At 45.0% G+C, this 26,077-nt stretch overlaps 2 protein-coding genes across 5 annotated transcripts in view; one reads left to right on the top strand and one right to left on the bottom strand.

Annotated features, from left to right (window-relative positions):
* CLCN1 (chloride voltage-gated channel 1) overlaps nt 1-10,538 on the top strand; it is a 35,648-nt gene extending 25,110 nt beyond the window's left edge. The window contains exons 16-23 of the mRNA XM_020997946.2: nt 58-191; nt 1,576-1,823; nt 2,320-2,422; nt 2,681-2,760; nt 2,959-2,997; nt 8,792-8,896; nt 9,103-9,189; nt 9,814-10,538. Coding sequence (XP_020853605.1) covers nt 58-191; nt 1,576-1,823; nt 2,320-2,422; nt 2,681-2,760; nt 2,959-2,997; nt 8,792-8,896; nt 9,103-9,189; nt 9,814-10,185 — 1,168 coding nt within the window. The 3' untranslated portion in view covers nt 10,186-10,538. The remainder of the gene's footprint in view (nt 1-57; nt 192-1,575; nt 1,824-2,319; nt 2,423-2,680; nt 2,761-2,958; nt 2,998-8,791; nt 8,897-9,102; nt 9,190-9,813) is intronic.
* Nucleotides 10,539-10,817: 279 nt separating this feature from the next.
* On the bottom strand, nt 10,818-21,483 carry FAM131B (family with sequence similarity 131 member B). Of its 4 annotated transcripts, XM_020998109.2 has the most exons (7): nt 21,291-21,483; nt 18,957-19,066; nt 18,508-18,543; nt 17,620-17,713; nt 17,090-17,287; nt 15,697-15,840; nt 10,818-15,460 (listed from the first exon to the last, which is right to left on the bottom strand). In XM_020998109.2, the coding sequence occupies exons 1-7, from the start codon at nt 21,316-21,318 to the stop codon at nt 14,994-14,996; spliced, it is 1,077 nt and encodes a 358-aa protein (XP_020853768.1). In that variant the 5' UTR covers nt 21,319-21,483; the 3' UTR covers nt 10,818-14,993. The 4 variants fall into 4 exon arrangements, with proteins under 4 accessions (XP_020853768.1, XP_020853769.1, XP_020853770.1 ...); XM_020998110.2 differs by lacking the exon at nt 18,957-19,066 and having other exon boundaries at nt 21,291-21,482; XM_020998111.2 differs by lacking the exons at nt 17,620-17,713; nt 18,957-19,066.
* Nucleotides 21,484-26,077: the final 4,594 nt, after the last annotated feature.

The following is a 26,077-nucleotide window of genomic DNA, read 5'->3' as shown; positions in this document are numbered from 1 at the left end:
TGGGAACTTGACAGATGGGGCCGTAGAGCTCCCTCATTATGCCTTCTTCTTCAACAGCAAATACACAATCTTCGTTGAGGACATTATGGTTCGTGAGGTGAAGTTTGTTTCAGCCTCCTGCACTTACCGGGACTTGCAAGCCTTGCTTCAGGCCACTGCCGTCAAGACCTTACCATTAGTAGACTCCACAGGTCAGTGGAAAAGGAAAGAGGTATATTCCTAAAGGAAGAACTGGGCTGGGAGGATGCACTCAGAGAACACTTGTTATAATGGAAGAGACATGGCCTTTTCTCCTTATGGATGTCCTCAATTGACAAGGAGGAAAATTGCCCAAATTTAGGAGAAAAGTCTAAAGCTGGGATATAGACACAAGAAGATGATACCAAGACAGGCGGTGTTACACTGTGGAGAGTTTGCTGGATTTCACCTCAGAGCGCCTAGGTTCATGCCAATCTCAGCTCTGCCATTGGCTAACTGTATGACATTGGATAAGGCATTTAAGATCTTTGGGACCAAGTTCCTTATTTATAAAATGAGGCTTTGTACTAGATCACCTCTGAAGTCTTTTCCAGCCCTAAAGCCATGACTCTAGAATTCTAAGATATGTATATTTGCATAGTTCTGCTGTCTTCTCAAAGTCTGAATTCATCACAAGTGTCTTCTAGTGGATTTCATTGTTTGGTGACTTCACATTTGTCTTGCTGATAGATCCAATCTTATCATTATTATTATTATTATTTTAAGGCAGTTGGGGTTAAGTGACTTGCCCAGGGTCACACAGCTAGTAAGTGTCAAGTGTTTGGTCTGAGGCCGGATTTGAACTGAGGTCCTCCTGACTTCAGGGCCGGTACTCTATCTACTGCACCACCTAGCTGCCCCCAATCTTATTATTTTTTAAAAATAAATTTTATATTTTGTTCTTTGTGTCACCAGAATTTCTCCCAGTATCTCTTTCCTTCTTCCCAGAGAGCCATCCATATAACAAAAATCTTTTTTTATTTGAAAAAAAAGGAGAGTAAAAAAAAAATCAGCAAACTCAATCAGTACATCAAAAAAAGTCTGCAAATATATACCATCTACCACACGTGTGGACTTCCCTCCTCTGCAAAGGAATGGAGAAATGTCTTCTCATATCTATTCTTTGGGGGCTATGCTTGTTCTGTGTAATTTTACAACATTCATTTTGGATTGTTTTGTGGCTGTTCTTTCTATTGACATTGTTGTCATCATTGTATTATATTGGTTATAGACCATGGACACCAACTTTCAAAGTGTGTAGACATTTTATACCAACTGAAATGAGGGTGAAATGAAAATTGAGGCCCAGAGAGGTGCTTGAGTGGCAAAGGCGTGATTGCAGGACCTTCTGGTCTATCCAAATCAGGTGCATTTTCCACTATGGTATGCACTGGAGTTGGATGGGATCAATCAGAAAAATTATTGGAGCTGGTTTTTTCCTTTAGAAGGGAACAGACATAACTTGGCTTACAAGAGCAGTTGCTGGGCTTCCTTTGCTTTTAACATAACATTGCTGGACTTATGGAGGGCTTCCTGGTGATCATGGCTGTCCCCTAGACTCGATGATCTTGCTGGGCTCAGTGGAGCGATCAGAGCTGCAGTCGCTACTTCAACGTCACTTGAGCCCTGAGCGAAGATTGCGGGAAGCCCAAGAGATGGCAAGGAAGTTGGCAGAACTGCCCTTCAATGGGCAGGTGAAGCAGGCAGGTCAGGAACTCCCCAGGAACCATTCAGCACAGGGCCGGCCACAGTCCTTTGCCTTTGTGGATGAGGAGGAGGAGGAGGACATCACTGGAAGGACAGAGGTGACCTAACTAGAGAGGCATGGGGGTGGGGAGTGGAGAATAGGGAGATTGTGACAAAGTGAAAGCAATCTGCAGGGCTAAAGAAATAGGATTGTTTTTTCCCCTTTCTGTTCTGGGGGTGAGGGGACATGGCAACCAGAGAAACAGTGATTGGAGAGTAGAGGGGGGGAGGAAAGAAAGAAAGAGAGAGAGAGAGGTCCAAGATACTAGGGGCTCAAGACTCATCAGGGTTCTCTAGACCTAGGGCCTGGAACACAGATATTTCTGAGACTTAACATTCATCAGAAGATTAGGTTGTAAATGGTGGCAAGAGATGAGTGCAGAGGGATACAAGAAAGACAGAGGAAATATGTGGGCCCTAGGTATGGACAGATTGGTTAGGATTCATCTAAGATGTGTGTGTGTGTGTGTGTGTGTGTGTGTGTGTGTGTGTGCGCGCGCGCGCATGCGCGCGTGCATGTCTCCTTGCTGAAACCAACTTTGCTGTATCTTACAGTTGCCTCCTTCTCCTCACCCTTTAACTGCTGCTTTGTCCCCTGAGGAGCCCAATGGACCTTTGCCCCACCAGAAGCTGCAATCAGAAGCACAGGATGCTACCGGTAAGAAACAGCTGTCTCTTAACTCTACCTTCCTGTGGCTACTCCCAGCCTCTTTCCCCTGCCCCAGTGGAAATGGAGTCTTCCTGTGTGTGGCTATCAGGGAATATGTCTCAGTTGAGAAAAAGGAGGGAGTGATTTTAAGAGAAGGCCATCTGCAAGCATTGTCTGGAAGGACCCTAACTAATCAGAGTGGGGAGGAGGAAGCTCCAGGAAGAATCATTCCCTCCTGCTCTGGCCCACACGACTCCTTCTATTAAGGCCAAAGATTTCCCATCCTACGGTCTCTGCTTCGCTGCTTGCTGGGAAATGGCTTCCACACCGAGAAGAAGACACTACAGGTAAGGGAAATCTCTGAGGGACATTCTGGGAGAAGATCTCAGGGAGATCCACAGAAGGGAGGGTGCACTTGGGGGAGTAGTATTGTCCCTTAGGAAGAAGGGTTCTGTGACCTTGAAGTGGGGACAGGTGGCACTTATATTGGCTAGGTGGCACTCTGGGGCTAGAGGGGACAGTGACCTCAAATTTGACTCTTCCAGGATCCCATCAACTTAGTGGACAATATGCCACCTGAGGAGGTAAGTGTGGGGTGTGGGTATCAATTGAATGAGGAGGGATGTGGGGAGTAATTGTTTGTGAGCAATAAGGAGTAAGGCAGTAACCATCATGGTTAAGTTAAGGAAAGTCTGGGAATCAGGAGATTTGTGTTTTGTGTTTTGGGTTCTGTTGTCACTGAGTAACATTAACCATCTAACCTCCCTATGACTTGATTTTCTTTTATTTAAAACAAAGGTAATAACATCTGCCTTGTTTCGGGGCCACAGGAAATCCTTCTCATGATATCAAATGCCCAGAGAGACCTCTCAGGTCCAGGACTAATTTCCTACTTTGTTCTCTTTTGAGAGCCCCAGGGCTTGGCTGGCCGACTGCCATGGTCCACTGCCACCCAAGCTGTCTCTGGTGATTCACCTCCCAGGTAGTCCTTGGGGAATGATTTTCAGGAATGTTATCACTACAGTTTTAAAAAAAACACTTTACACAATGAAAGTGTGCTATTCTTCACCCAAATTCCAAGAGGGACCTCCTCTTGCACTTCTCAGGGTTTACTGTATGGCTCAAAGGTGATAATAGATGTGAAAGGTCTTTCTTTGAAAATTTAAAATTCTATGCAGGATGGGGGTGGGAGGATAGGAGAGCAGGAGATGGAGGCAAGATTCCATTGGCATAGGGCTGGGGAGTTGTCTGAAAGGGACAAAGATGTGTAGATGCATTGTTTGTAAAGGCAGGACTCCCATTGCACACATCACTGGATCGTAGATTTAGGCCTTAGAAGTCGTCAAGTCCAATCCCCTTATTTTTCTTTCTTTTTCTTTCTTTCTTTCTTTCTTTTTTTTTTTGATAAGCAAATAGCTCTTTTATTGCTGAGAGAATTAGAATTGGGACTCCAAGCATGACCTAACTGCTTTTCCTCACAAAATAATATTAAAGTGTCCATATATGTCCTATTCCCATGATTAACTTAACATAGAACCTTCCCTTTCTTCTCTCTACCCTTCCCATAGCAGTGAGGAACTCATCCTGGCCAGATGAGAGGAAGGAGGCTGCTCCATCATTTCCAGATGGGATGCCTGTGAAGGGGAGGGGACTGGTCTGGGGGAGACATGGATAAGTACTCTTTGTGGTACAGGGGAAGATTGTGAAAAGTTTGGGTAATTTGAATATAGACCAAAGTAGGTTACTTAGCTCTCAGACTTGATGTTACTTTGTCTCTTAGGGGGAAGACCCTAAAATGAAAGCTACTAGTATTGTAGGATGCAATAAAAGACAGTAGCCAGTACAGTAGTCTTTTGCTCCTAGACACTTTATATAATGGGATCTTCTATTAGGGAATCACACACTTGGCATAAGACCAGATTCTTGTACATTATTCCCTGTACTTACAGCTAATTCAGTTAATTCAGATTCTATTTATAGCACTACCCATTTCTAGGAGTCATTTTTTGGGTAGCTGGGTCAAGAAATAGGTGGGGTCGATGCCCCTGAGAAGGTCACAGCTCCCTTCTATTCTTCCATCTCACCTTGTCCACTATCACCACTCTTTCTTGTCACTTAGCACAATTCATTCTTGAAATACTTGGGATGCTACTTCTAGTGGGAATAGGGCAGCTGCCACCCATGGCCCTTCTTCAGACCCTGTGCATGTTGCCGATGCCAAGCAACAAAAGCAAACACTATTTTGCTTGAGCATAGCCTGGAATAGCTTCCAGGAAAGTAATTTTTTGAGTCCAGAGAAAACTCATGTGCCCCATCTATATATTAGTAATCTTGTCTAGTAGTATGGTACTTAGCTTAATGACTATGCAATTGCCTAGCCCTGAGGTGACTGAAAATATAGGAATGGCACAGAATACCAACTAGATGCCCAGGCCTTTCTGAAAATAGGTAAACTGACATTATGAACTGACTGAAAAAGAACAGGACAGGAAAATATTTATTTTATCCTAAACTTTCACTGCTACGCTTTTTTTCTTATAATGGCCATTTTTCAGTTCCAGTCAGAAAGCTGTCTCCATTTGTCTTCCAGATTAATTTTTCTTACTTTGTCCTATCTTTCTCAAGCCTTCTTCACTGACTGCAAGCCACAGATTGTTATAGCATTTGAAGGTTTACAAAGTGTTTTATGGACAAAAACCCTGTGAGATAGAAGGTGCAAATAATGCTACCTCCTCCTTAAAGATGAGGAAGTCTAGGACTCAGAGATGTTAAGTTGACTTGCCCAGATTAATACTAGCAAGTGTCAGAGCTGTGACTCAAATAATTTGTTGTGACTGAAAACTAGTGGTCTTTCCAGTTAGACCAAGCTGTATTATTTTGTTGTGTTTTATTTAGTTCAGGAAGAGTTAAGATTGTAGGGAGCTGAAAAATCAGGCCGGGTAATAATAAAGGGGGACTTGAATTGCCCAAACACAGCCTGGTGGAACACCTCACCAGGAGGGGATGTGAGCAGAGGCTTTTGGACAGAACAAATGATGGCTTAGAGGGAGAAGTAGTCCTAGAATCCACTTATATATTGGACTTGGTCCTGAATAGTGAACGAGAACTGGGGCAGGAGGTAACTGTGGGTGAGTGATAATAGCACAATGGAATTCAACATCCTGGTGAGAGACAGAATGATTAAAAAAAAAAATCTATCATTCGGTTATTCAGTTTTAGGAAGAAAAAAAGGAACTATAACAAAATTCGGGCAATAGAAAAAAAATGAAAAAGGAGAGTTTAAACAGGTAGCCTATAGGAATTGTATTGTTTAAAAACAATTTCTTGGAAGCCCATAATAAACAGGTTTGAGGATCAAAATATCAAGTGTTTGGTTTGGGGGAGGGATGAGCTATGGATGACTAATAGGGGAAAAGACATCTTCCCCTAAAGAATAAACTCAAAGGAGGAGAATAGTTCCTTATTTGGATGGAGTGGCATGCCAATATATAAAAATGGGTTCTAGAATTGCCTCTTTATGAATCCATCATCAGGCCCAAACTAGAAAAACAGCTGGCCCAAACATAAATGACGAACACTTTTCAAATGACTCAAAAAACCAATAACAAACCCTTCAAGATAATGTTTATAAAGTGCCTAGCAAAGTACCTAGCGTGTAGCAGCTGCTTAATGAATGCTTGTTGCCCCATCACCTTCCTCCCTTTGAATACCCCAAAGAGAAGTAGCCCAGTAGAGAGTGCAACAGCTCAATGATCATAATGCAGAAGGTTCACCAAGAGATGACAGAAGATAGTAGATAGAGAATGAATTCTCAACAGGTAGATTTTCCTCAAGACAATGTTAAGGAGATTCCCATTCTCAGAGTGGCTCTTGAAAGGGACAAGTAGAAGGGACTGTCACAAGCAGCTGTAAATGCAAAAGGTATTCCTGACAAAATTAGCAAACGAAACAGGTAAATCACAGGGACCACAAGAATAACTTTCATTTAGGAATTTTGAAACAATCCATTGTAAGTGACCAGGGATCAGTTCTATAGCCAATCTTATTCCACATTTTAATAATTGATCAGGATAGCTTAATATTTAGAGAACTCCAAGATTACGAGTAACGATGGCTAACCTTTATATGTCATAAGGTTTTAAAATTGCTTTACAAATGTTATCTCATTTTATCTCCACAACAGTACTGGGAGGTGCACTACATAGGCCGCTAGGCAAGGGGTCATTTGCAACCTTCACACCCTTGGTGCCTATGCATACAATGCCTTGCCATAGAATTCATGTTATAAATGTTTGGTGAACCCTTGGATAGATGTTGAATTACTACCTGGAATCTCATGTGTACTTTTGGTCATCACACTGCAAGACAGATATAATAGAAGGGGCAGGGGTTTCCAAGGGGGACCCACTACCAGTCTAGAATTCTTCAATTGGAAAAGAAGACTTAGAGTGATACAGTACAAATCTTGTTAAATCATCAAGGAACCAGATAGGGTGCCATTCTACTGGGGCATATTTTAGCATGGAATTTCCTTTAGTGCATGAGTTGAACTAGGTTCTGTGTCAAATTCTGTGTTGCTGGGTGAACAAGGCCTTGCTTAACAAATCCTTATGTATACTAGATATTGGAGGCATCCCCAGAAGCTTGAATGAGATTGTTTAGGGCAAACAATATGATATCTGATTTCACTCAGAGGATAGCGAACTTTAGGAGTTTCTTACCCCTAACAGATAATACTGGCTGTGTGTATGGTGTATGCGTATAATAATATACGTGTGTGTATATATGTGCATATGTATATATATGTATATATACAGATTTTATATTTATATTCATATATACACATTCTAATTTTCTCTTACACAAATGTGTATACATTCTATATATATACACACACATATGTATATACATTCTATATGTTCATTTATATACATTCTAATTTTCTCTTATACATGTGTATACACACATATATAATATAGTCTATATTTTATATTATATAAATAATATATAATATATATTATGTAATATTATATATTCATATGTATACATTCTAATTTTTTCTATACATATTGTCACATATATACATTTTATATTTATATATACATTCTAATTTTCTGCTATACATATATGTATGCAAGCACACACATAGATCCAGCCTACAATTTCATTGTTTTAGAGAGCTCCCTCTACCAAGGTAGGTCAGCATCTGCCCTGTAACCTATAGACTTAGAGAGTTTCCAGGTTCAATGAGAGAGAGGTTTAGTGACTTTTTCTGGGCTGTAGAGGTAAGACTTGAACCCTGATGACTGTGACTCAAAGATCAGAAGTATCCACTCCTTCACACTGCCGAGCTTCAGATAAATTCATAGGCAGATCCATAATGAATTATCTAAATAAGGAAGAAGCGCAATCTAACAGCTTTCTGATACACATGCACATACATATGCTACTGTCAGAGACATAAGAACATGGGCTAGGATGAAGGGTGACCCAGTATGTCATTCTTTATGGTTTTAGGAGAGCTTGGTTCCATGGTTTCAGGGAGAAGTCTATGAGAGTCTCATGTTTCTTTATTTGTTTTCCTTCAGATCGTAGATCTAGAATTAGAAGGGACTTTAAAGGTCATCTCATCCAAGTTCCTCATTTTACAGATGAGGAAACTGAGACCCAAAGAAGTTTAGTGACTTTTCCAAGGTCACACAGCTAGTAAATGGCAGAGACAGAATTCAAACGCAGGTCCTATGATTCCAAGACCATCACTATTTTTGCTGCCCCACAATGATAAGGCAGGTTCTAGGGGTTGGAAGGGACTCTGTAGAGGCAGAAAGGAGGTAATCATGTGTGAGCTTTGTTTAGTAGTTCTTGAGTAATGAATGGGGTGGGGGGGGGATAGGGGAAGGGAAGAGGGAATCAGCATTCTATTAAATGCCTGCTATGTGCCAAGCACTGTGCTAAACCCTTTCTGAATATCTCATTTGAGCCATACAACAACCCTATGAAGTAGGTGCTATTATTATCCCCATTTTACAGTTGAGGAAGCTGAGGCAAATGGCAGTTGAGTGAGTTGACCAGTTACACAGATAGTAAGTGTCTGAAGCTGGATTTGAACTCAGGTCTTCCTGACTCTGGGCCCAGCGTTCTATTCATGATCCACCTACCTGCTGCTAGGCAAGAAAGGAAGGTAGTATTTTTCTTGAGGGGTCTCCAGGTGCAGAAAGAGTTTAAGTAACAGTAAATTTGATGGTGATGGTTGTGTGAGATAGGAAGCTGCATACTGGGGCCAGGGAGGCTCTTTGTGGGGTAGATCAGGGAGCTCTGTGGCAATCAGAGCTGCCACGATGACTCTCTGACATCCTATTCTCCTTCCTGGCCCTACAGATTGAAGCTTGGGAGCAGGAGCAGCTGAACCAGCCTGTCTGCTTTGATTCCTGCTGCATAGATACCTCTCCCTTCCAGTTGGTGGAGCGGACATCTTTGCACAAAGTTAAACCCTAATACCTCCCTTCTTTCTTTGGTTCCCAATGTGACTTCTCAGCCCTGGATGAAAATGGCAGAATCATTCATTTGGTGGGGGAGGGGGAGGTGCAGGCAAACTGGGAAAGCAGTTATAGCTTTTGAGTCTTTGGTGGGAGGTGTAGAGGGCTGCCATGCCATTGGCTTGACCCTAATTCTCTGATCCTTCCACCCAGACTCATACGCTGTTCTCACTACTTGGCCTCCATCTTGCCTATGTGACCAGCATGGGGAAACTCCGGGGTGTACTGGCTTTGGAAGAGGTAATGGTGACATGTATCCTATCTCCTTCTGAATGGGATGAGGCACAGAATCTGGGTTGGGGGACATAGAGAACAGGATGCTGAGGACAGGTGAGGTGCCAATGCTCTATCAAGTTCCTTTGGGCATATTTTTTTTCCTCTTTTTTCTTCCTGTGCCTCCCCAGGGAGCTTAACCTCCTCCACTTCCAATGCTGAGATCAGGCGGGAGCCCTGATAGAGACTCTGGCTCTTGTTCTATGGCTATGGTCCTGAAGGGGGCAGAGTTCCTCATTCTAGAGATGCTCTGACATATTCGTAGGACAATGGTTGGGGAGATGACTTAGGTCCCAGCTTCAGTCAAGGGGGAAGGGAGAGAGGGAATGATGAGGAGTGATAGGGAGGACTGATATTAATTAGGGAAGGGGTAAAAGGGAAGATTGTAGGTACGGAGTATTGGTTGGTTCACTCCGTTCCTCTTGCCATCCATGATTTGCTCTTCTCCCTTGATTTCTGCCCTATTGGTCTTTACTCTGTTATTTTTTTTTCTTTCTTTTTTTTTTCCCATTTCCCTTTCCCTGTCACTGCTCTTCCATCCATCTGTTGTTCCATGTCCTTTTCCCTCTCTCATATCCTACCACTCTCTAGTTACAGAAGGCCATTGAAGGGCACACCAAGTCAGGAGTCCAGCTTCGACCCCCCCTTGCGAGTTTCCGGAATACTACTACTACCCGAAAGACCCCAGGGGGGCCACCACCACCCTCTGATGGTTGGAGCCTTCCAGAAGACAGCACTGAGGGTGGTGATATGGAGGGCATGATGGTTCCAGCCTATCCTGAACCTCTAGAGTCATCTTCCCCTATCCCCCCTGCCTCCCCAGCCCTTCCCCGTGCAGAGGGGGAACTAGAGGAGCTGGAGCTAGGGGGAACCTCTGGGCCAGAAGAAGACCTGGCTGACATTTTACAAGGCCCCAGCCTTCGATCTACTGATGAAGAGGATGAGGATGAACTGACCCTTTGATACCTGACTTAGTAACCTCCCCATTTGTAATGAAGGGATACCCCTAAGGAAGGGCCCTGTGTTCTCTAATGAAGGTATAATAGTCTTAGAGGAGGAGTCATAACCTGGTCAGGGAATAACCATGATCAGTGCCCCAGTCACCATTGTCCCCACGTGAGTCCTGGCCAGGTGGTCTTGACCCCAAGATCTTCTTATCTTTCCCCCTCCCCACATCTGTCTGTGCTTCAGTTTCCTTGAGGCCAGGCTGAAGGGGCCTGGAATGGTAGAGGTTCTTTCAAGCTCCCTGTTGAAGGATTAGGGAGAGGGGCCACCTTTGGGATCCTCCCAATAAACCTGCAAACTGCAGAATTCCATCTGTTGTTAGCGCCTTCCTGATACCCACTTTTCTTTCCCCATTCTCTTTGCACTTGATCCCACCTGCCTCCCATTGGGATCCAAGTAGGAATGGGGGTGTAGATGGTGCATTTTATGTGACGGATTGGGCAAAGAAAGAGCATCTTGGCAGAGGGTGCAGAGTGGGAGGGAATTAACTAGCTCTCAGGGGAGTAAGGGGAAAGGAGGAATAACACTAAAAAATTTACTGAGGACCTCTAGTCAAGACTGTCCCTAGGGGAGTGCAGAGCAGACCACACTGGGTGCCAACACTTTTTATTCAGATGAAATTTGGTTAAAATGAATGTCAAGGACAGACTTCAAGAAGAAAGACATGCCACAAAAGGGCTATATGCAGTACAGGGGGATGTCTGTAGAAGGGGGGAGGAGGCTGTTGTTGCCAGGCAGCCAGCACCAGTCCCCCCAGTCATGTGCCCGAGCTTCATGGTTTTTGTTGTTGTTTTTAAGCACCAGCTGGTACAGCCACCAATTTCTCCCCCACCCACAGCCTCTGCAGCATCAGCTGCCTAGTCACCCCTAACATTTTCCTTGGGCAGAGAGCAGGACAGTCGCCTCAGTTTGCCACATCCCAAAGATATCTTAGAGGGATCATCCATTAGTTTTCTTTTATACTGGAAGCCACCCAGCCCAGCTGTGGAGCTACTGAATATTAGAGCTGGAAAGGAATTCAAAGACTTCCAGTCCAATTCCCTCCCACCCAAACCCATTTTTTCAAATTAAAAAATGGAGGCTCAAGAGGTTAAATGATTTGCCTAAAGTCACACAGCTCTTCTTAATGCCTGGGTTATCTCCAGAAGTCAACCCAGACACCCTTGCTTCCAGCTCCTTCTCAGTTTGACTGTCTAGTTGTTCCCCTTCCTCAGCCGGTGACTTCTCTCCGTCTCACCCCACCCTTGTCAAATAAGACACAGTCAGAGTCAAAATATGAGACCACATCCTGTTTAGTGCCAGTGAACATGACCCCTGGCCCGCCCCCAACACCACTCCCTCTACCTCCCTAGTATAGAGAAGGGGCTGCAAAATGCAAAATGCAGCCCCCTCTCCCTAAGGGAGAGAGGGCTGAGGCAGGAATGCGGAAGGCAGAGGGTAGGATATCCACTCCTACCCCTTGCCCATATATATATATATATACTTCAATACTGAAGTAAGTCTAAGTTTATATAATCTGCAATATCATATATATATATATATATATATATAATTCTCTCTTTGATATATGTCACAGAATCTCTCTTGGGGTTGGAGGGGTAGTCACATTAAGAAAACATGCAAAGAAAAACTGGCCACAAAATGCGTGTTCCCCAGAGCTGGAAGACAGAAAGTGTAGGATGTGTTTGTATATGGAATAAGGTCCTTATTTCCTGCCCACCCCCCAGACATGCCCAGGAAGACTCCCTCCTTCATGGAAGGATGAGGAGGAGGGGTGGGGGTGAAGTGGTGAATGAAGGTGTAGGTTTTTCCTGGTTGAGTAAAGTGAATATTGATTAAAAATGCCCCACTCCCTCCCCATCATTAGCAAGAGCAATTTCATTCACAATATAAAAAAACAGCCCCCAGCTGCTGCAAAACGTGCTGTAAGATCTGGTCCCCCAAAGAAAAGCACCCCAGCACCCCACCCCAAACATCCTCCCTTCTGCACATGCCCCTCCCCCCTACAAAAAGTCTATAATTAACCCCTCATGCATTCCCCCCCAGGCAAAATCAAGGGGCAGATCCTCCCCCAGTCTATCTCCCTATGTCTCCTCCTTTATGATGGTAGGGGCGGGAGTGGTGGTGCTTGTCGGAATGGCAGATACCTTTCCTGCCCTTTGGCCTGCAATGATCCCTTTCTAGCATCCCTGAGCAGGTAATTCTTTTTCTAGAGGTGATCCCATCAATTTGCCCTTATTTTGGAATTCCCCCCCACCCACCCTGCATGGTTTCGCCAAAAGGAAGGCTTGAGCCTTCAGCCTCTTGATTCCCTTCCCAATGGCCTCTACTAGAAAGGAACTGCAGGAAACGGACTTCACGTAGAGTGGTAGAGTGGGCCTCTCCCTCCCTAGGGGACCCAAAGGATCATATATCCATAATGGGCTCAGGGACAGAGATGTAGACTTGGTCTAGAACAAAAAGGGAATGATATATTTCTCGAAGATAAGCTGGGCAAGGAGAAACACTGGATCCTGGCTGGAGAGGAGGGATGGAAGACTAGTTTTTAGGAGAGTAACAGCAGGGGAGGCTAAGGTGGGAGAGGAGGTACACGGTACACTGAAGCACCTGGAAATGTACTCCTCCTGTTGATGCCTCAGTGAGTCTGATCACTGACGCTCAAATACCTTTTGGTTTTCCAGGAATTGTCATACAGGTAAATCTGATGGCTAAACCCACTCCTGCATGCCCCCCAAGATTTGTTATTAGAGTAATTGTCTCCCTTTCTTCTCCAAACCATCCAACCCCAGAGGAGACAGCTAGATCAGATCTACCATGTGCTTGGTGGAAGGGGGTAGTTACAGAACAGGGAGACAACCATCCCAAGCCCCCTGATTCCAGAGGACAGTCAGAAGGACCTCATGGGCCATCTCTGTTCTAGACCGGGCCTAGGACAACTGGAAAGAGCATCTCCCCAAAAGTAGCAAGCCACATAACACACCCAGGAGCACTGCCATAAAGGCTGGTCCGTGGGGAGCAGAGGGAGAGGGGAGGATGGAGATATGGCACCTGAATTGATTCCTTAGACTTTCCTTCTTTCCAGGGTGCCTCCGTTTGCCAAGAATTTACATAATGAGTGGCACACTGGAGGTATAGAGGAATTTGTCCCTACAGAAGAAGGGAGATATAGGAGGGCAGAGTCCAGTTTTATCACCTGTCCAGTCCCCTAGTAGCTGCCTCATTTTCCACTCCTCCCCTTTAGGTCTCTTAACACCCTATCAAAGCCCTGGGCTCCTAGACTCAGATTGGTCCCACAGTAGACCCAAGGGGTCCCAGAGCAACCTAAACACTCTGGGGATGTAAGAGAATGATGATTTCTGGAGTGTGTGCCACACCACAAGTCCCCCGCCCATGATGGGAGATACTTGATCCACCGCCTGTCAGTCTGGAGTGCGAAGGGTTAAGCCATATAAATAGCACTCTGTGGGGTTCTAGATGAAGGAGCAGAATTGCCAAGTGGCTGTACTGCCTCCATTCCCAGCAAATGACCCAACTCCGGTCTAGATACTAGGTCCCCCCGAGCCCCACCATCTCGCTCATCCCTGAGTCCCCAAGAAGATATAAAAATGTAGAAAAGGCAAAGAGAAAAGTGTAAACAGCTCCAGAGAAGAGAGGGGAATGGACGGAGTACACAGCCCCAAAGCTCAGCCCCCTTGCCAGGGCACCTGAATCAATATACTGAGGCTATGTCCCACATCTCTGCCCAAGGGCAGACTCCCTAGGCAGAAGCCGAGGGGGAAGGGGGATGGGAAAGGAAGAAGAGAAGGCTGACACCAAAGGCCAATCAATGCCACAGCCACCCACCCAGCTAGGGCAGCCCTTAGAGCCTTGGAATCACCTCTCTGACCAAAGCATGTTCTATATCCCAGATGCAAAGCCAGATCCAGCAGGTGATACTGCTATCTCGGGACAAGTTCTTGACCTGCGCAATGATGTCCTTTTTACCTGGATGAATCACACCTGGACATGTCCAAGGATCCTGGCAAACACATTATTGATCCTCAACCTCTGCCTGAAGGCAGCTTCTTCGTCCTGGCATTGCAAGTTTCTTCCAAGGAGAGAGCTACATAACCATTAGCAAGATGGGAACTCTCCTTTCTAGGTAGCTTCTGCACCCACTTTGAAAGTGGGCCCCTTGAAGTGGCATCCATTACAGCCATGGCCAAGTGCCCAGGTGATCTGTTCCCTAGGGTAGGAATAAGCTGGTACCATGGCCACAATGAACAGTCTGAAGAATAAGCCATACTGGGAGGGTGGCAAGGAGGTATCTAGGCTGCCAAGAGCTCAGGCCTGGAAGACTAAATTAAAGGGAATGAAGAATTAAGGTCCAATCTGTATCCATAGGCTCTCTATTCATTATCCAATCTCTAACATCCACAGACATCTCCATCTCCATTGCCACAGGCTTCATCTACAGTATAGATCAGTATTTGCAGGCCCCATGTACCACAGTCACAGCCTTGACATTGTCTGCTCAAGGTTCCATATCCACACAGCTGTGTCTCTGTCTCAATTATCAGCCCAATAGTCTCTGGATCTTAAGCAGGGATAATTTCTTTCCTGATGCCCTCCATTGCTGGGGTCATTGGGAACTCCTGGGTCCCTCACTGCCCTATGACCCTGCCTTGGCTGTGCTGTTCCCCTTTGCCCTCAGGATGTTTGATGTAGCCATGCCCCTCTGGTAAAATTGAGGAGGGGGAGGGCAGGAGCACACGGATGGGAGGGAACTAATTGTTGGCCTCTCCCTCCTCCTCATCAAAAGACTGTACCCCTGAGGAAGTAACATCTGATACTTTCCGACTGAGGATAGCAGATGCCTCAGGCTCTTCTCGTGGGGACAATGATTCCAGATCCCGGCATCCTGCATCTTCCTCCTCCTCAGCAGGCATTTGTCTCTTCTCAGGCACATCCCTTGCTGGGTCCATTCCACCCATGCCTGGAGCCCAGTCAGGGTCTCCTCCCAGTAAGGGTTGGGACCCCTGGGCTAAGTGCCCAGGTGGAGGTTGGGAAGGCCCTACTTCATGCAGACTGGGCTGGGAGTCATCAAAGGCTGGACCAAAGTAGGAACCAGTGGCTGGAGAGGCTATGAGAGACTGGTCACTTGCCTCCCAGGCATCTGAAGAACCCAAGCAGTACATGCCTTGAGATACATAGGAATGTGGCCATCCATCCAATGGGGCCTGGGCTAGGGCATCTGTGAAGAGAAGGATAAAAGAAGGAGATGTCACACAGATTACAGGCAGGTAATAAAGTCATATGGGGGTCATAGGGAATATAGAGGGCATGTGGGGGAAGCACAGAGCAATGGGTGGTAGAAAGGACTAAAAGAACTAGAATGCCCATGGTGGTCTAGGTAGAAGTGACAAGGTTTTGGAGATCTTAGGAGTCAGGAAGAGGTCCTAATCTTAGGGTTCTAGAACCATCTCTCACCCTGACTTTCCATCAGCTCCTGGTAGTTATCGCTGTAGTTGCAGCCCAATGGCTCCTGGGTGGAATTAACACTCATATCTTCACCATCCATGGAAGACCAAGCCATGAGTGTGGCCTCAGAGATAGCAAACTGTTCCATGACCCCTGGGAAAGAAATAGGATGAGTTATCACAGGAAACACTTCCAACCACAGACATAGAACTGGGGTCACCACAATACAGCTCTCAAATTAGGGATAAAAATGAGGAAAAATTCCTAGGTGTTGCAATTGAGAAATTCTAAGCAAAAAAGGTAGAGGTTTCTGGTAAGGAGTCCCTGGGGATTAAGGAAGTTGGAACCAAGGAGTATTTCCAGGGAGATGTACTCTAGAGATTGGGACTGGAGATAGTCAGGTGTTCATGTTTAAATGTTTCTAGGAGTGAGGATTAGGGAATTTCTGTGAGAAGCTCCTAAAAGACCACAGTTCAACGTCTTCAGGAGGGACTCTGTAGGTAAATTGAGGTTGAGGGGCTTCAAAGGTCTTCATGGTGGAAGGGAGACATGAGAGAATTTCTCTAGGGACTAGGAGAGTTTAGGGGTCCTGACTCTAAGGAAAATTGTAAAGGAGAAATTTTATTTTGCTAGGTCCAAGTTCCTCATTAAATTGACTTCTCTGCTATATTAATATTCCCATGCCTTCCATATTCTTCTTGAATCAACACTCTAAGGCTGCTCCTCCTTTAGCCAGGGCTCAGAGTCCTGTTCTATGGCTTGCCATACTGGCATGTCCTCTCCAGCAAGTTCTCCATATTCCCCACCCAGGGATCACATAAATGTGAGACTAATGGACTTTAGAGATTATTTCATCCAACACCTTCATTTTACAGCTGAAAAAACTGAGGTGCAGAGTTAAAGTGACTTTCTGAAGGAGATTACCCAACTCGTAAGGTACACAGCTACGATTCAAACCTGATTTTACTGCTAACTAAAAGTTGCCTGTCCTGTATCTCATACCCTTAGGACTCTACTCCCAACGCTATTCCCATTACTTGTTATAGCTAGTTAATTTGACAAGCTAATTTGTGACAATGCACTAATAGATGAAGGATGACCACCATACTCCTGTCTCCTTGGATAACATGTTTGAACAGTGGCCTTCTGGGAACAACCTTTGTCTTTGTGTGCTGATATAGGACATCAAGGGAGTCACATGGAGCAAATGTGAGACCAGGAAGAGAAATATTCTAGGGAAACTAGGCACTCAAATCCCACATAAATCTGCATAGGGTTGGCCCCAGTATGGGAAGACTTGAGTTGGAGAGGTCAGGGTGAGAAGTCCAGGGAGACTTTTGAGTGATGTATGTCTGGGGCCATGGAGTTGGTTGAGGATGTCCAGGATTGGGGAGGAAGATACCTGCAAGGAATCGAGCCTCCTTCTCGCCATCACTGAGGTCAGAGTAGGCATCTGTATCCCTTCGGACAGACTCATGACTGTGCTGTGGTTGAGCAGCTGGAGCCTTCCCCCAGCCCTGCCACTCAATCATGTGGGCCACTCGACCTTGCCCCATGGCTGTAGGCTTTGTAACGTGGTCCTTCATGCTCCGTGAGATCCCTAAGAAGTCAAAGGTACCCATTCCCAACAGGCTATTACCCAGGCTCCAGGACAGACCCTCTAAACCACCCATAATCCATGACCCCCAACCAATGGAGCCTCATTATGTAGGACTACCTCAGGGTGTTACCAATGAGGGACAATTTCTCAAAGGGCAAAAAGGATAGGAAGAAGACTCTGAGAGGGAGAGTCTAGAAGCAAAGGTACGGATGGCATTGGGAGAAAATGGGTAGAGTTGGCAATAGATGCCAAGGATAAGGGGATGTGTGGTTGTTGGAGGAAGGTTCCTTGTGTATGAAGGTGCTATATAAGTCTCAGGACTGGGGTCTCACCTGAGAAAGACGACTTGGCCAAGGCCCCAATACCATAGGCATTGGAGTTCCGCTTAAGCTTGGGAAGGATGGAGGTTGTGTCCTCCATGGAAAGCTGGGGGAGGGCACAGAAAAACAAGGACAACAACAACAACAATAATAACTCACATTTATATAGTGCTTTAAGGTTTCAAAATCCTGTGATGTAAGTAGTACAGATATTATCATCCATATTTTACAAGTGAAGACACTGAGATTCAAGGAAATGAAATGATATTCTCAAAGTCACATAATTAATAAGTGTTGGTGCTAGACAAAGGGTGTCTGTGTGTGTGTGTAGTGGGGGGGAGGTTGTGGGTTTGTGACATGCATGGGGAGAATTCAGAGTGTCCAGGGGAAGGAAGATGAGATTTATAGGGTTAAGTGAAAGGAGGTAGGGAAAAGATATTTTCCCAAGAATCCAAATGAAGTGTCCTTCGAAACTAAAGGGTAGAATGAATGTGTGTGTGTGTGTGTGTGTGTGTGTGTGTGTGTGTTTATTTATAAGGGTATCTATACCTGATGATGTGAAAGTCTGAGCAAGGTAGAGAATGGATAAAGGGGAGGGAATAATTAGTGAAAGGAAGAGAAGATTCTGGGAGCAGTAAACCTTACAACTGGAGGGACAGGACTAGAGACAGGGGTCATAGTTAGGAGATGGAAAGATAAGTAAAGGCAGAAGATCCCATGTTCCTCACTGGAATTCAGTAAGACTAGAACTCAAGAGTCCTGGTTCTCATTGGGCTGTGGAGGATTGGAGTGGGAAAGGGAGAGGAAGAGATACATCACTTTCATATTGGTGTAGGAAAATGAGAAGGAAGTTAAGAGGGAAGAGGGTTAGGCCAGGGAGACTCCAGGACAAGTACTCACATTGATGCCATCCCAGGAGAAATCTGTTCGAGTTTGCTGTGAGGAGACACAATAAGAGTACACTGTTTGAAGAGTTGCTAATGAGGGCTGTAGAATCATCCCTTCCATAGAGTTCTCTCTTCACTAAATAGCAGGGCCATCCATGTGTGGTGAAAAGGGACTGAGGCTAGTCTTAATTCTAAGATGAGAGTCTGGGGATCCTTGGGGAGAGATTCTGGAGCATTCCTGGAGAGGTATCAACCTAGAGGATGGGTAGGGTAACAATTGGTAGGTGAATTCTTGGGCAAAGGAATGGAGATTCTTAGGCTGGGACTTGGAAGGCTTAAGAGGGGCAGGACACTATAATGCAGTTACAAAGGATGGATCTCAGAGGGGACTAGAGATATTAAGGAAATTCATGGTAGGTAGGGAACATTTGGGGTGGGGTTGGGGTGGGGTGAAGGCCTCACCTCAGTGGATGGCCGGTGGATGCTACTCCCATGCAGGGAGCTGGTGCTGTCCATGTTGATTTGGTCAACATCCTTCAGACCTTTCCAATCCACTGCAATCACCTCATTCCCTAGAGGCAGCCAGGGGCCAAAACTCAGCCTCTAGCCCCCATAATCCATCTGGCACCACCACTGAATCTAATCTGGGTACCAGCTCAGCCCCATTTCCATAGAAAGGTTCAGAGTTCCCATTCCAACAAGCTCCACCCCTCCCCAACCCCAGGTAGAGAAACTCTGCCCTACAATCCCCATCCCCTCTCTTTAGTCCTCTATTTCATTATTCAGTGACTACCCTTATTCCTCCCAACATTTGATAGTAATAATAGTAAAAACAATAAGCCGAATTTTAGCTTCAGATGAGCTAAACAGAGCACGCTATCATAAATCAAAGAGAAAACTTTCCATTGGCTACTTTTTTTCCCAGTAGGGGGTTACTAGTGAGGTGAACACAGAAATGAGGTGGTCAGTGCAAAGGATAGGATAGAGGAGTTTAGCCTAGGCTTAGGGAGGGCAGGATGAAGTTATTAATGAGGAATGGGCTTTATGATGGGAAGAAAGTTAAGACTTGGGGGAGAAGGGAAACTTTAGGCCCTGATGGAATCAGAGGGAAACTAGAGGGAGAAAGGGAGGACTTGGAGACTGTGTATATAGAATCAAAGTCCCTCCTCCCTGAGGCTCCCAGCTTAGAGAAAAGGTGAAACCAGTGGGATGGCTGGAAATAAGTCTTAGTGAAAAAGTTGTCTGGGGCTCTGACATCACCACTGGGACCCCCTGGTTGGAGGCAGGTCTCAGTGGAAGAGAAAATACTCAATTTAAGATAGTAGACAGCTAAGCCCCTTATGTATGGAAAATCTCCCCATCATTGTTAGAAGTGGGGGGGGCGGTTAGGGAGGGAAAGCTAGTGGATCCAAAAGGCAAAAGGCTCAGCCTAGGGCAGGGGAAAAAATAAAGAGCCTCAGAGAATAAGAGAGAATCTGGGGTTGGTTGGAGGCCCAGAAATATGCTTGATCAGTGTAGGGATCCTTAGAGGTGGGGAGAGTGGGAGAGAAAGAGAAGGGGACATTGAATTTGTAGCAATAGGGAGAGCTGAGTCAGAGATGTGGGGGGCAGGAAGGGGAGGGATGGGGAGAGGAGGTGAGAGTAGAGGAAGAGGGGGTATCCACAGAAATGAATAAGGTTTCAAAGAAACCAGGCTTCTGTACTGTGAGAATGTGAGTAACATTGAGAATTATTCTCTCAGCCTGAGGTTACTGAAGGGTGTGTAAGTATGGGAAGTTGGGAATTGGGGAGAGAACAATTTTGGAGGTTGAGGAAGAGGGTCAGACTTAATTGCCAAGCTGTGTGAAGGATATGGGGGCAGTTTTCCTGAGACCTCTTCTGACCAGACAAAGGGGAGGGAGGAGAATAGAAGGAGCCTAACTCTTCAACACCCAACCCCTAAAACCAGGTAAATAAAGTCAGAGTCTCACCCAACCTGACCCCACCAACACAGGTACTGTCTTTTCTTTAGTTTTCCCCTTGATTCCTCACTCCCCGTCCCCTCTCCACTCCAACCCACAGTCAAACTCTTCCTTCCCTCCATTTCTTTTCCCAACCCCATTCCGGGAGGACAAGGAACCCACCCACCTCCTCAGTTACCGAATCCCCAGGGTTGATCCCGCCCCCGCCCCAGAGGAAAATGCACGTGAACAAAGCAAATCTGGGGGAGGAAAAAAGAAAAGGCAGAAGAGAGGGAAAGACAATGAGGGGGTAAAACACAGGGAGACAGATGGAAAGGAGGGGAAATGAAAAGGGGGTATGGGAGAGCCCAAAAGAGACTCAGAGAAACTGAGGTAGGAGGATGAAGGGAGACTATTTTGGAAATGAAAAGGAGGGGTGGATAGAAGGAGGCAAGGGAAGGGAGGGAGGTTAAGGTGATGGAGAGATGAGGAAATAGGGGTTGGAGGAAGGGGATGGAGGGAATGAGAGGAGGTTGATAAGAGTTATGGGGACAGGGACAGAGGCTTGGGGAGGAGATGGAGGGAGGGATGATAGAATGATAAAGGGAAGGAGAGATAGAAATAGGAAGAGAAACAGAGGTGGAGGAAGATGAAGTGAGAGAAGGATGGAAAACAGGACGGAGAGGTGAGTGATGGACAGAGGAATGGAGGCACAGAGGGGGCGCAGGGAAAGAAGGATGGAGAGAGAGATGAAGAGGGATGAAGAGGGGTGAGATGGGGGAGGGGGGAGGGCTGAGGGATCAGGCTGAGAGGGGCTGAGCCCAGCCCCCGCCCACTCCCCCGCCGCGGTACCCACCCACAGTCCTGGAGCCGATGCAGCCCATGACTCCGGGGGGCCGGGGCCAGGGCCCTCACAGGCGCTGGGCGGGCGCTGGGGGTAGCACCCGGGGCCGTGCCGCCGCCCCAGCTGCTCTGCAGCGCCGCCGCCGTCTTCTATGGGCTCCGGCTCCGCTCCCCCCTCCCTTCTCCTCCATCCCTCCCTCCAGCAGCCTCCGTCGCCGCTGCCGCCGCCGCCGCCGCCGCCGCCGCCGCGCCGCTTCGCTCCCCCCGCCCCAGCCCAGCTCAGCTCAGCTCCCTCACAGATGGGAGGGGGTGGGTCTGGCGATTGGCTGCTCCCGGGTTCTCCCCGCCCTCTGCCCCCCGTCCGCTACCTGCACCCAGATTCACGCTCCTGCTTTCCCTTCGGGCTCCATGCTCTGTGTAGCCCATGGGCTCTTTGGATGACTGTGTCTCCGTCTCTCCCATTCACCTTCATTTGCTTCCCACGGTCACGGTGCCCATCCTTCCCCCTTCCCAGTTTGGGGGTTGGGGGAATCACCTCAAGGGAAACGTGGAATGGGGATGCAAATGCCCAGTTTGGGTCTTAGGGCCCCATGTGGCTACACATTTAAGTATTGTCTGATTCATTGTTGGAGAACAGAGAGCTTGGGGAGCGGTGCAGGGGCAAAGTCGTGATTAAGGGCCTTGTCCCCCAGGTTCCCATGCATTTGCTTTCCTTCCAAAGATTACATCTGGGACACATACACCAGGGTAATGATCTGCTGTTTTGTATTGTGGGTTTATTGTTCAGTATGTGTTAGCTTTGTCTTCCTAACAAGATTGTTAACTCTGAGAGGGCAGGGTTAATGTGTTATGCTTGGTTTTGACATTCCTAAGTATTTATTGACTCATAATCCAACCCCAAATCCGAGGGGAAGGGACTAGAAGAAGGAGATAATCCAACTTCAGGACTACGCGTTATGTACGTGTGGGAGAGGGGGAGGATGGGACCGTGATGGGGGAAAGGAATGATTCAAACCTAAGTGTATTAGGGTATGTGAAAGTGAGAGAATTCAAACCCAGGAAAGGACGGGAGTGAAAATTAAGTATATTCGAAATTTGTTGAACTATTTTTGTAACAAATGAAAACATATATCCATATCTTCTGACAAAGTAAATATTACATTCTAGATCTCTACCCCTCTTTCCACATTATACCCCTACCTTGTTTCATCAATAGTTCTCCAGGACAGAGATTGGTCAGAGTCCTATTGTCCTTTAATGTTGAGTTTATTTACAATACTGTAATAATAACAACAACATAGTAAAAATAGATATTTATAGAGAGCTTTAAGGTTTGCAAACTTATCTATGTCTATTTACATTTGAACCCCACAACGACCTTGTGAAGTAGATGCTGCAATTATTATGAGCATGCCTATTTTATAGATGAGGAAATTATGATTCAGAGAAGCATCTTACATAGCTAACAATTGTCAGAGGTGGGATTTGAAGCCAGATATTTAAAGTTCCATTCTCTAGTCATTATTTATATTGTTTTCCTGGTTCTGCTTATTTTGCTCTGTAATAGTTCATACAAGCCTTCCTATTTTTCTCTGAATTCCTTATATAAATTGTTCCAGCACTATAATATTCCATCTATTACATGGATACACCACAATTTCTTCAACCATTCCCCAATCAATGGGCACTCACTTTGTTTCCAGTTTTTCACTACCACAAAAAGTGCTGCTACATGAATATACATGAGGAATTTCAGTCTGTCTTTGAATTAATTCACTGTGGGCATATACCAAAAGGGGATCTCAGAGTCTTGGTAGGCTTGAATGGTAGGCTGAATATCATAAAATGAAGTGTAATAAAGATAAATGTAAAGGTGTGCATATGGGTTAAAAAAAAACAACTACATGGGTACGGGAAGGGGAAAATGTGGCTAGCCTGTAGTTGGTGTGGGAAAAGACCCTGGAGGGGTTTAGTGGATTGTAAGATTAATGAGTCAGTAGTGTGATATAACAGCCTTTTACAAAGCTAGTTCAATCTTAGGCTACATTAATGTAAAAAAATAATTATTTCTATTGTAGATGTTTAGACCAACCTCTTCAGCATAACTGTGAATCTCACAGAGTCAGGAGTCTTTGTAGTGTTCCAAGGCTCAATGCAATTACTACTGTGCCATTTATGAACAGGAACATTTGGAGAACTGTGACACCATTAGGAAATCTTACTTTTGCCTAGGAGCTAAGAGATTTTATGGCAACTATGACATGGTTCCTGATCTCGGGGAGCTTACAGTATAGGAAGGAAGATTATACAGGTATATAAGTAACTAGAACACAAAATAGGTCATAATAAGTAAAAAGTACAATGAATGTTCTGAAGAAGGAGAGATTCTTTCTGGTTGGCAAAAGGGGATCTGGGGAAATTTCATAAAGGATGGAAAATGCACATGGTGTAATGGAGAGAGCACTGGACTTGAAATCAGGAGAACTTGTTCAAACCTGAGCTTACTAGCTGTGTGATCACAGGTAAGTCAATCTTTCTCTGCTTCAGTGTCATCCTCTATAAAATATGGGTAATAATGGTTGAGGGCAGGGAGGCGGTACAGTGGATAGAGCGCTGGGCGTAGAGTCAGGAACACTCATCTCTCTGAGTTCAAATCTGGCCTCAGATAGTTACTAGCTATGTGACCCGAGCAAGTCATTTACCCCCTGTTTGCCTCAGTTTCCTCATCTGTAAAATGCTGGAGAAGGAAATGGCAAACCATGCCAATATCTTTGACAACAAAACCCTAAATGGGGTCACATAGAGTCAGACACAACAACAACAATGATGGTTGAACTACTTGCCTCACAGTATTGGTGTGATGAAAATAATTCCAAAACGTTAAAACATCATGGGAACATGAGCTATTATTTGAACCTAGTGTTAAAAGATGGTTAGGATTTTAACAGAAAGAGACAGGGTAAGAGGGCGTCTGACGCTTAGGATCTGGCATGAACATAGGCTTAGATGCAAGAGCTTGTATGTCCTGTGGCCAAAGAATAATCCAATTTGACTGCAGAATATAGTATATGATAGAGATTAGTGATTGATAAGGCCACAGAGACAGGTTGTACCAGATTTAGGGAGACTTGCATGTCAAGCTAAGGGTCTTGAATATTAGAAAACCAGGAAGCATCAAAGGGTTTTGATCAGGGGAATGACATGACCCATTTTGTAGTTACATTATAGTAGAAAGAGCATAATATTTGGAATCAAATAGTTTGAGTACAAATCTGGGATCTTGATTTATATCTGTGTAAGTCTTTTCATTGATGTGGTCTTATATGTAAACCTATATGTAAAAGGACAGAGTTGGACTGTATTATCTGTCTAGATACTTAGATCTGTCTGATCCCTTCCAACTCTAAGATTCTGTAATAAAATTATTCTTATCATCATGAATGGCTGGTGCACCTTCAATTTATGCATCCTATTGTTCATGATTTTGAAAAACTTTTTCTTGAATTTTCCCCTTGCCCCATATTTACCACTACCTGGGTAGTCTCAAATCTTCTGATTTCATCTGGGCTTCCTACCTAACCATTTTTTTTCTTTCTGAAGGTCGTGACTTTTGTTCACTCAATTTTCGTCAACTGTGAAATGAAGCATGTGACCAACTATTATTATGTAATGGCAAAGAACTTTAACATCAATATCTCATTACATTAACACAGGGAAGATATTATCTTAGCCAAGATGTCTACAATGTTTCCCTTTCATTATATTTTAACTGAATTTCCATCCATAGAGACTGCAGCATTTCATCAGTTCATATTTTAGAACTCCTGGACACTATAGTGCCAGATGGGGCAAATAGGTACACCTGGTTGGAATACAGGAGTCCCATGCCATGCCTAACAATTACCTAGAAGAGGTCTGCCTCACTGTGGCAGAGTTCTCTTATGAGAAAGCTCTGGTGTATTTCATTGGGGAACTCCTTTTTCTTTGCTCATCTGTAAGACATTATCATGTCTTATCTCAGTGGCCTTAGAAGATGTTGATTCAGACACCTGGTAGGAGATCCACAGAGTCATACAACCTGCCCACATGTTCAGCTGAACTTCCATATTGCCACAATCAAGCCAAACCTGCTATTTCTTTCATTTTCCCTAACCCAACACTAGACTATCTCTCCATTACTATTAATACCAGGGCAACCAGAATAATGGAGTCAATGTAGTTCATGTATCTGGTGGGAGGTCCATGGGACCTTAGAAAAGTACTAGGAAACAGCAGTTGTACTGTTTCATTCATTTCACTAGCACTGGACAGACATGTCCCAGCCCCTTTTCCTGGAGATTGTAGGAGGTTATTTTATTTTTAATTTAAAAAAAATGTTATTGACATTTGTTGTTCAATAATTTTTCTTTCGTATCTGAGTCTTCATTATCCCATTTGGGATTTTGTTGGCAAAGATACTGGAGTGGTTTGTCACTTCCTTCTCCAGCTCATTTATAGATAAAGAAACTGAGGCAAACAGGGGTAAGTGACTTGTCCAGGGTCACATAGCTAGTAAATATCTAAGACTGGATTTTAAGTCAGTGAGATAAGTCTTCCTGACTCCAGGCCCAGCACTCTACCTACCATGCCACTTAGCTGTCCCAAAATATGTTATTGACATATTTTCTTTAAAAAAAAAATCAGCAGTATATATTCCTTTATCTCTCTTACCCATTAAGCCATACCTGGTAACAAAGATTTTTTTTTAAAAAAAAGGAGGGAAAAAAGCAGTTCAGCAAAACTAACCAAAACAGCAGTGGA

Source organism: Phascolarctos cinereus, unplaced genomic scaffold (genome assembly GCF_003287225.1).
Source record: "Phascolarctos cinereus isolate Bilbo 61053 unplaced genomic scaffold, phaCin_HiC Scaffold_1;HRSCAF=81, whole genome shotgun sequence".
NCBI classification, from domain to species: Eukaryota; Metazoa; Chordata; class Mammalia; order Diprotodontia; family Phascolarctidae; genus Phascolarctos; species Phascolarctos cinereus.
This window is presented reverse-complemented; position numbering and strand designations above follow the sequence as displayed.

Coding starts and splice junctions, on each gene's coding strand:
- FAM131B (XM_020998109.2), bottom strand. CDS start 21,318: ATGGGCTGCATCGGCTCCAGGACTGTGG. Junction 17,714..18,507: donor TCTCCTGGGATGGCATCAAT/GTGAGTACTTGT, acceptor GCCCTCCCCCAG/CTTTCCATGGAGGACACAAC. Junction 15,841..17,089: donor GGAGGCTCGATTCCTTGCAG/GTATCTTCCTCC, acceptor TTTCTTTCCCAG/GGGTCATGGAACAGTTTGCT.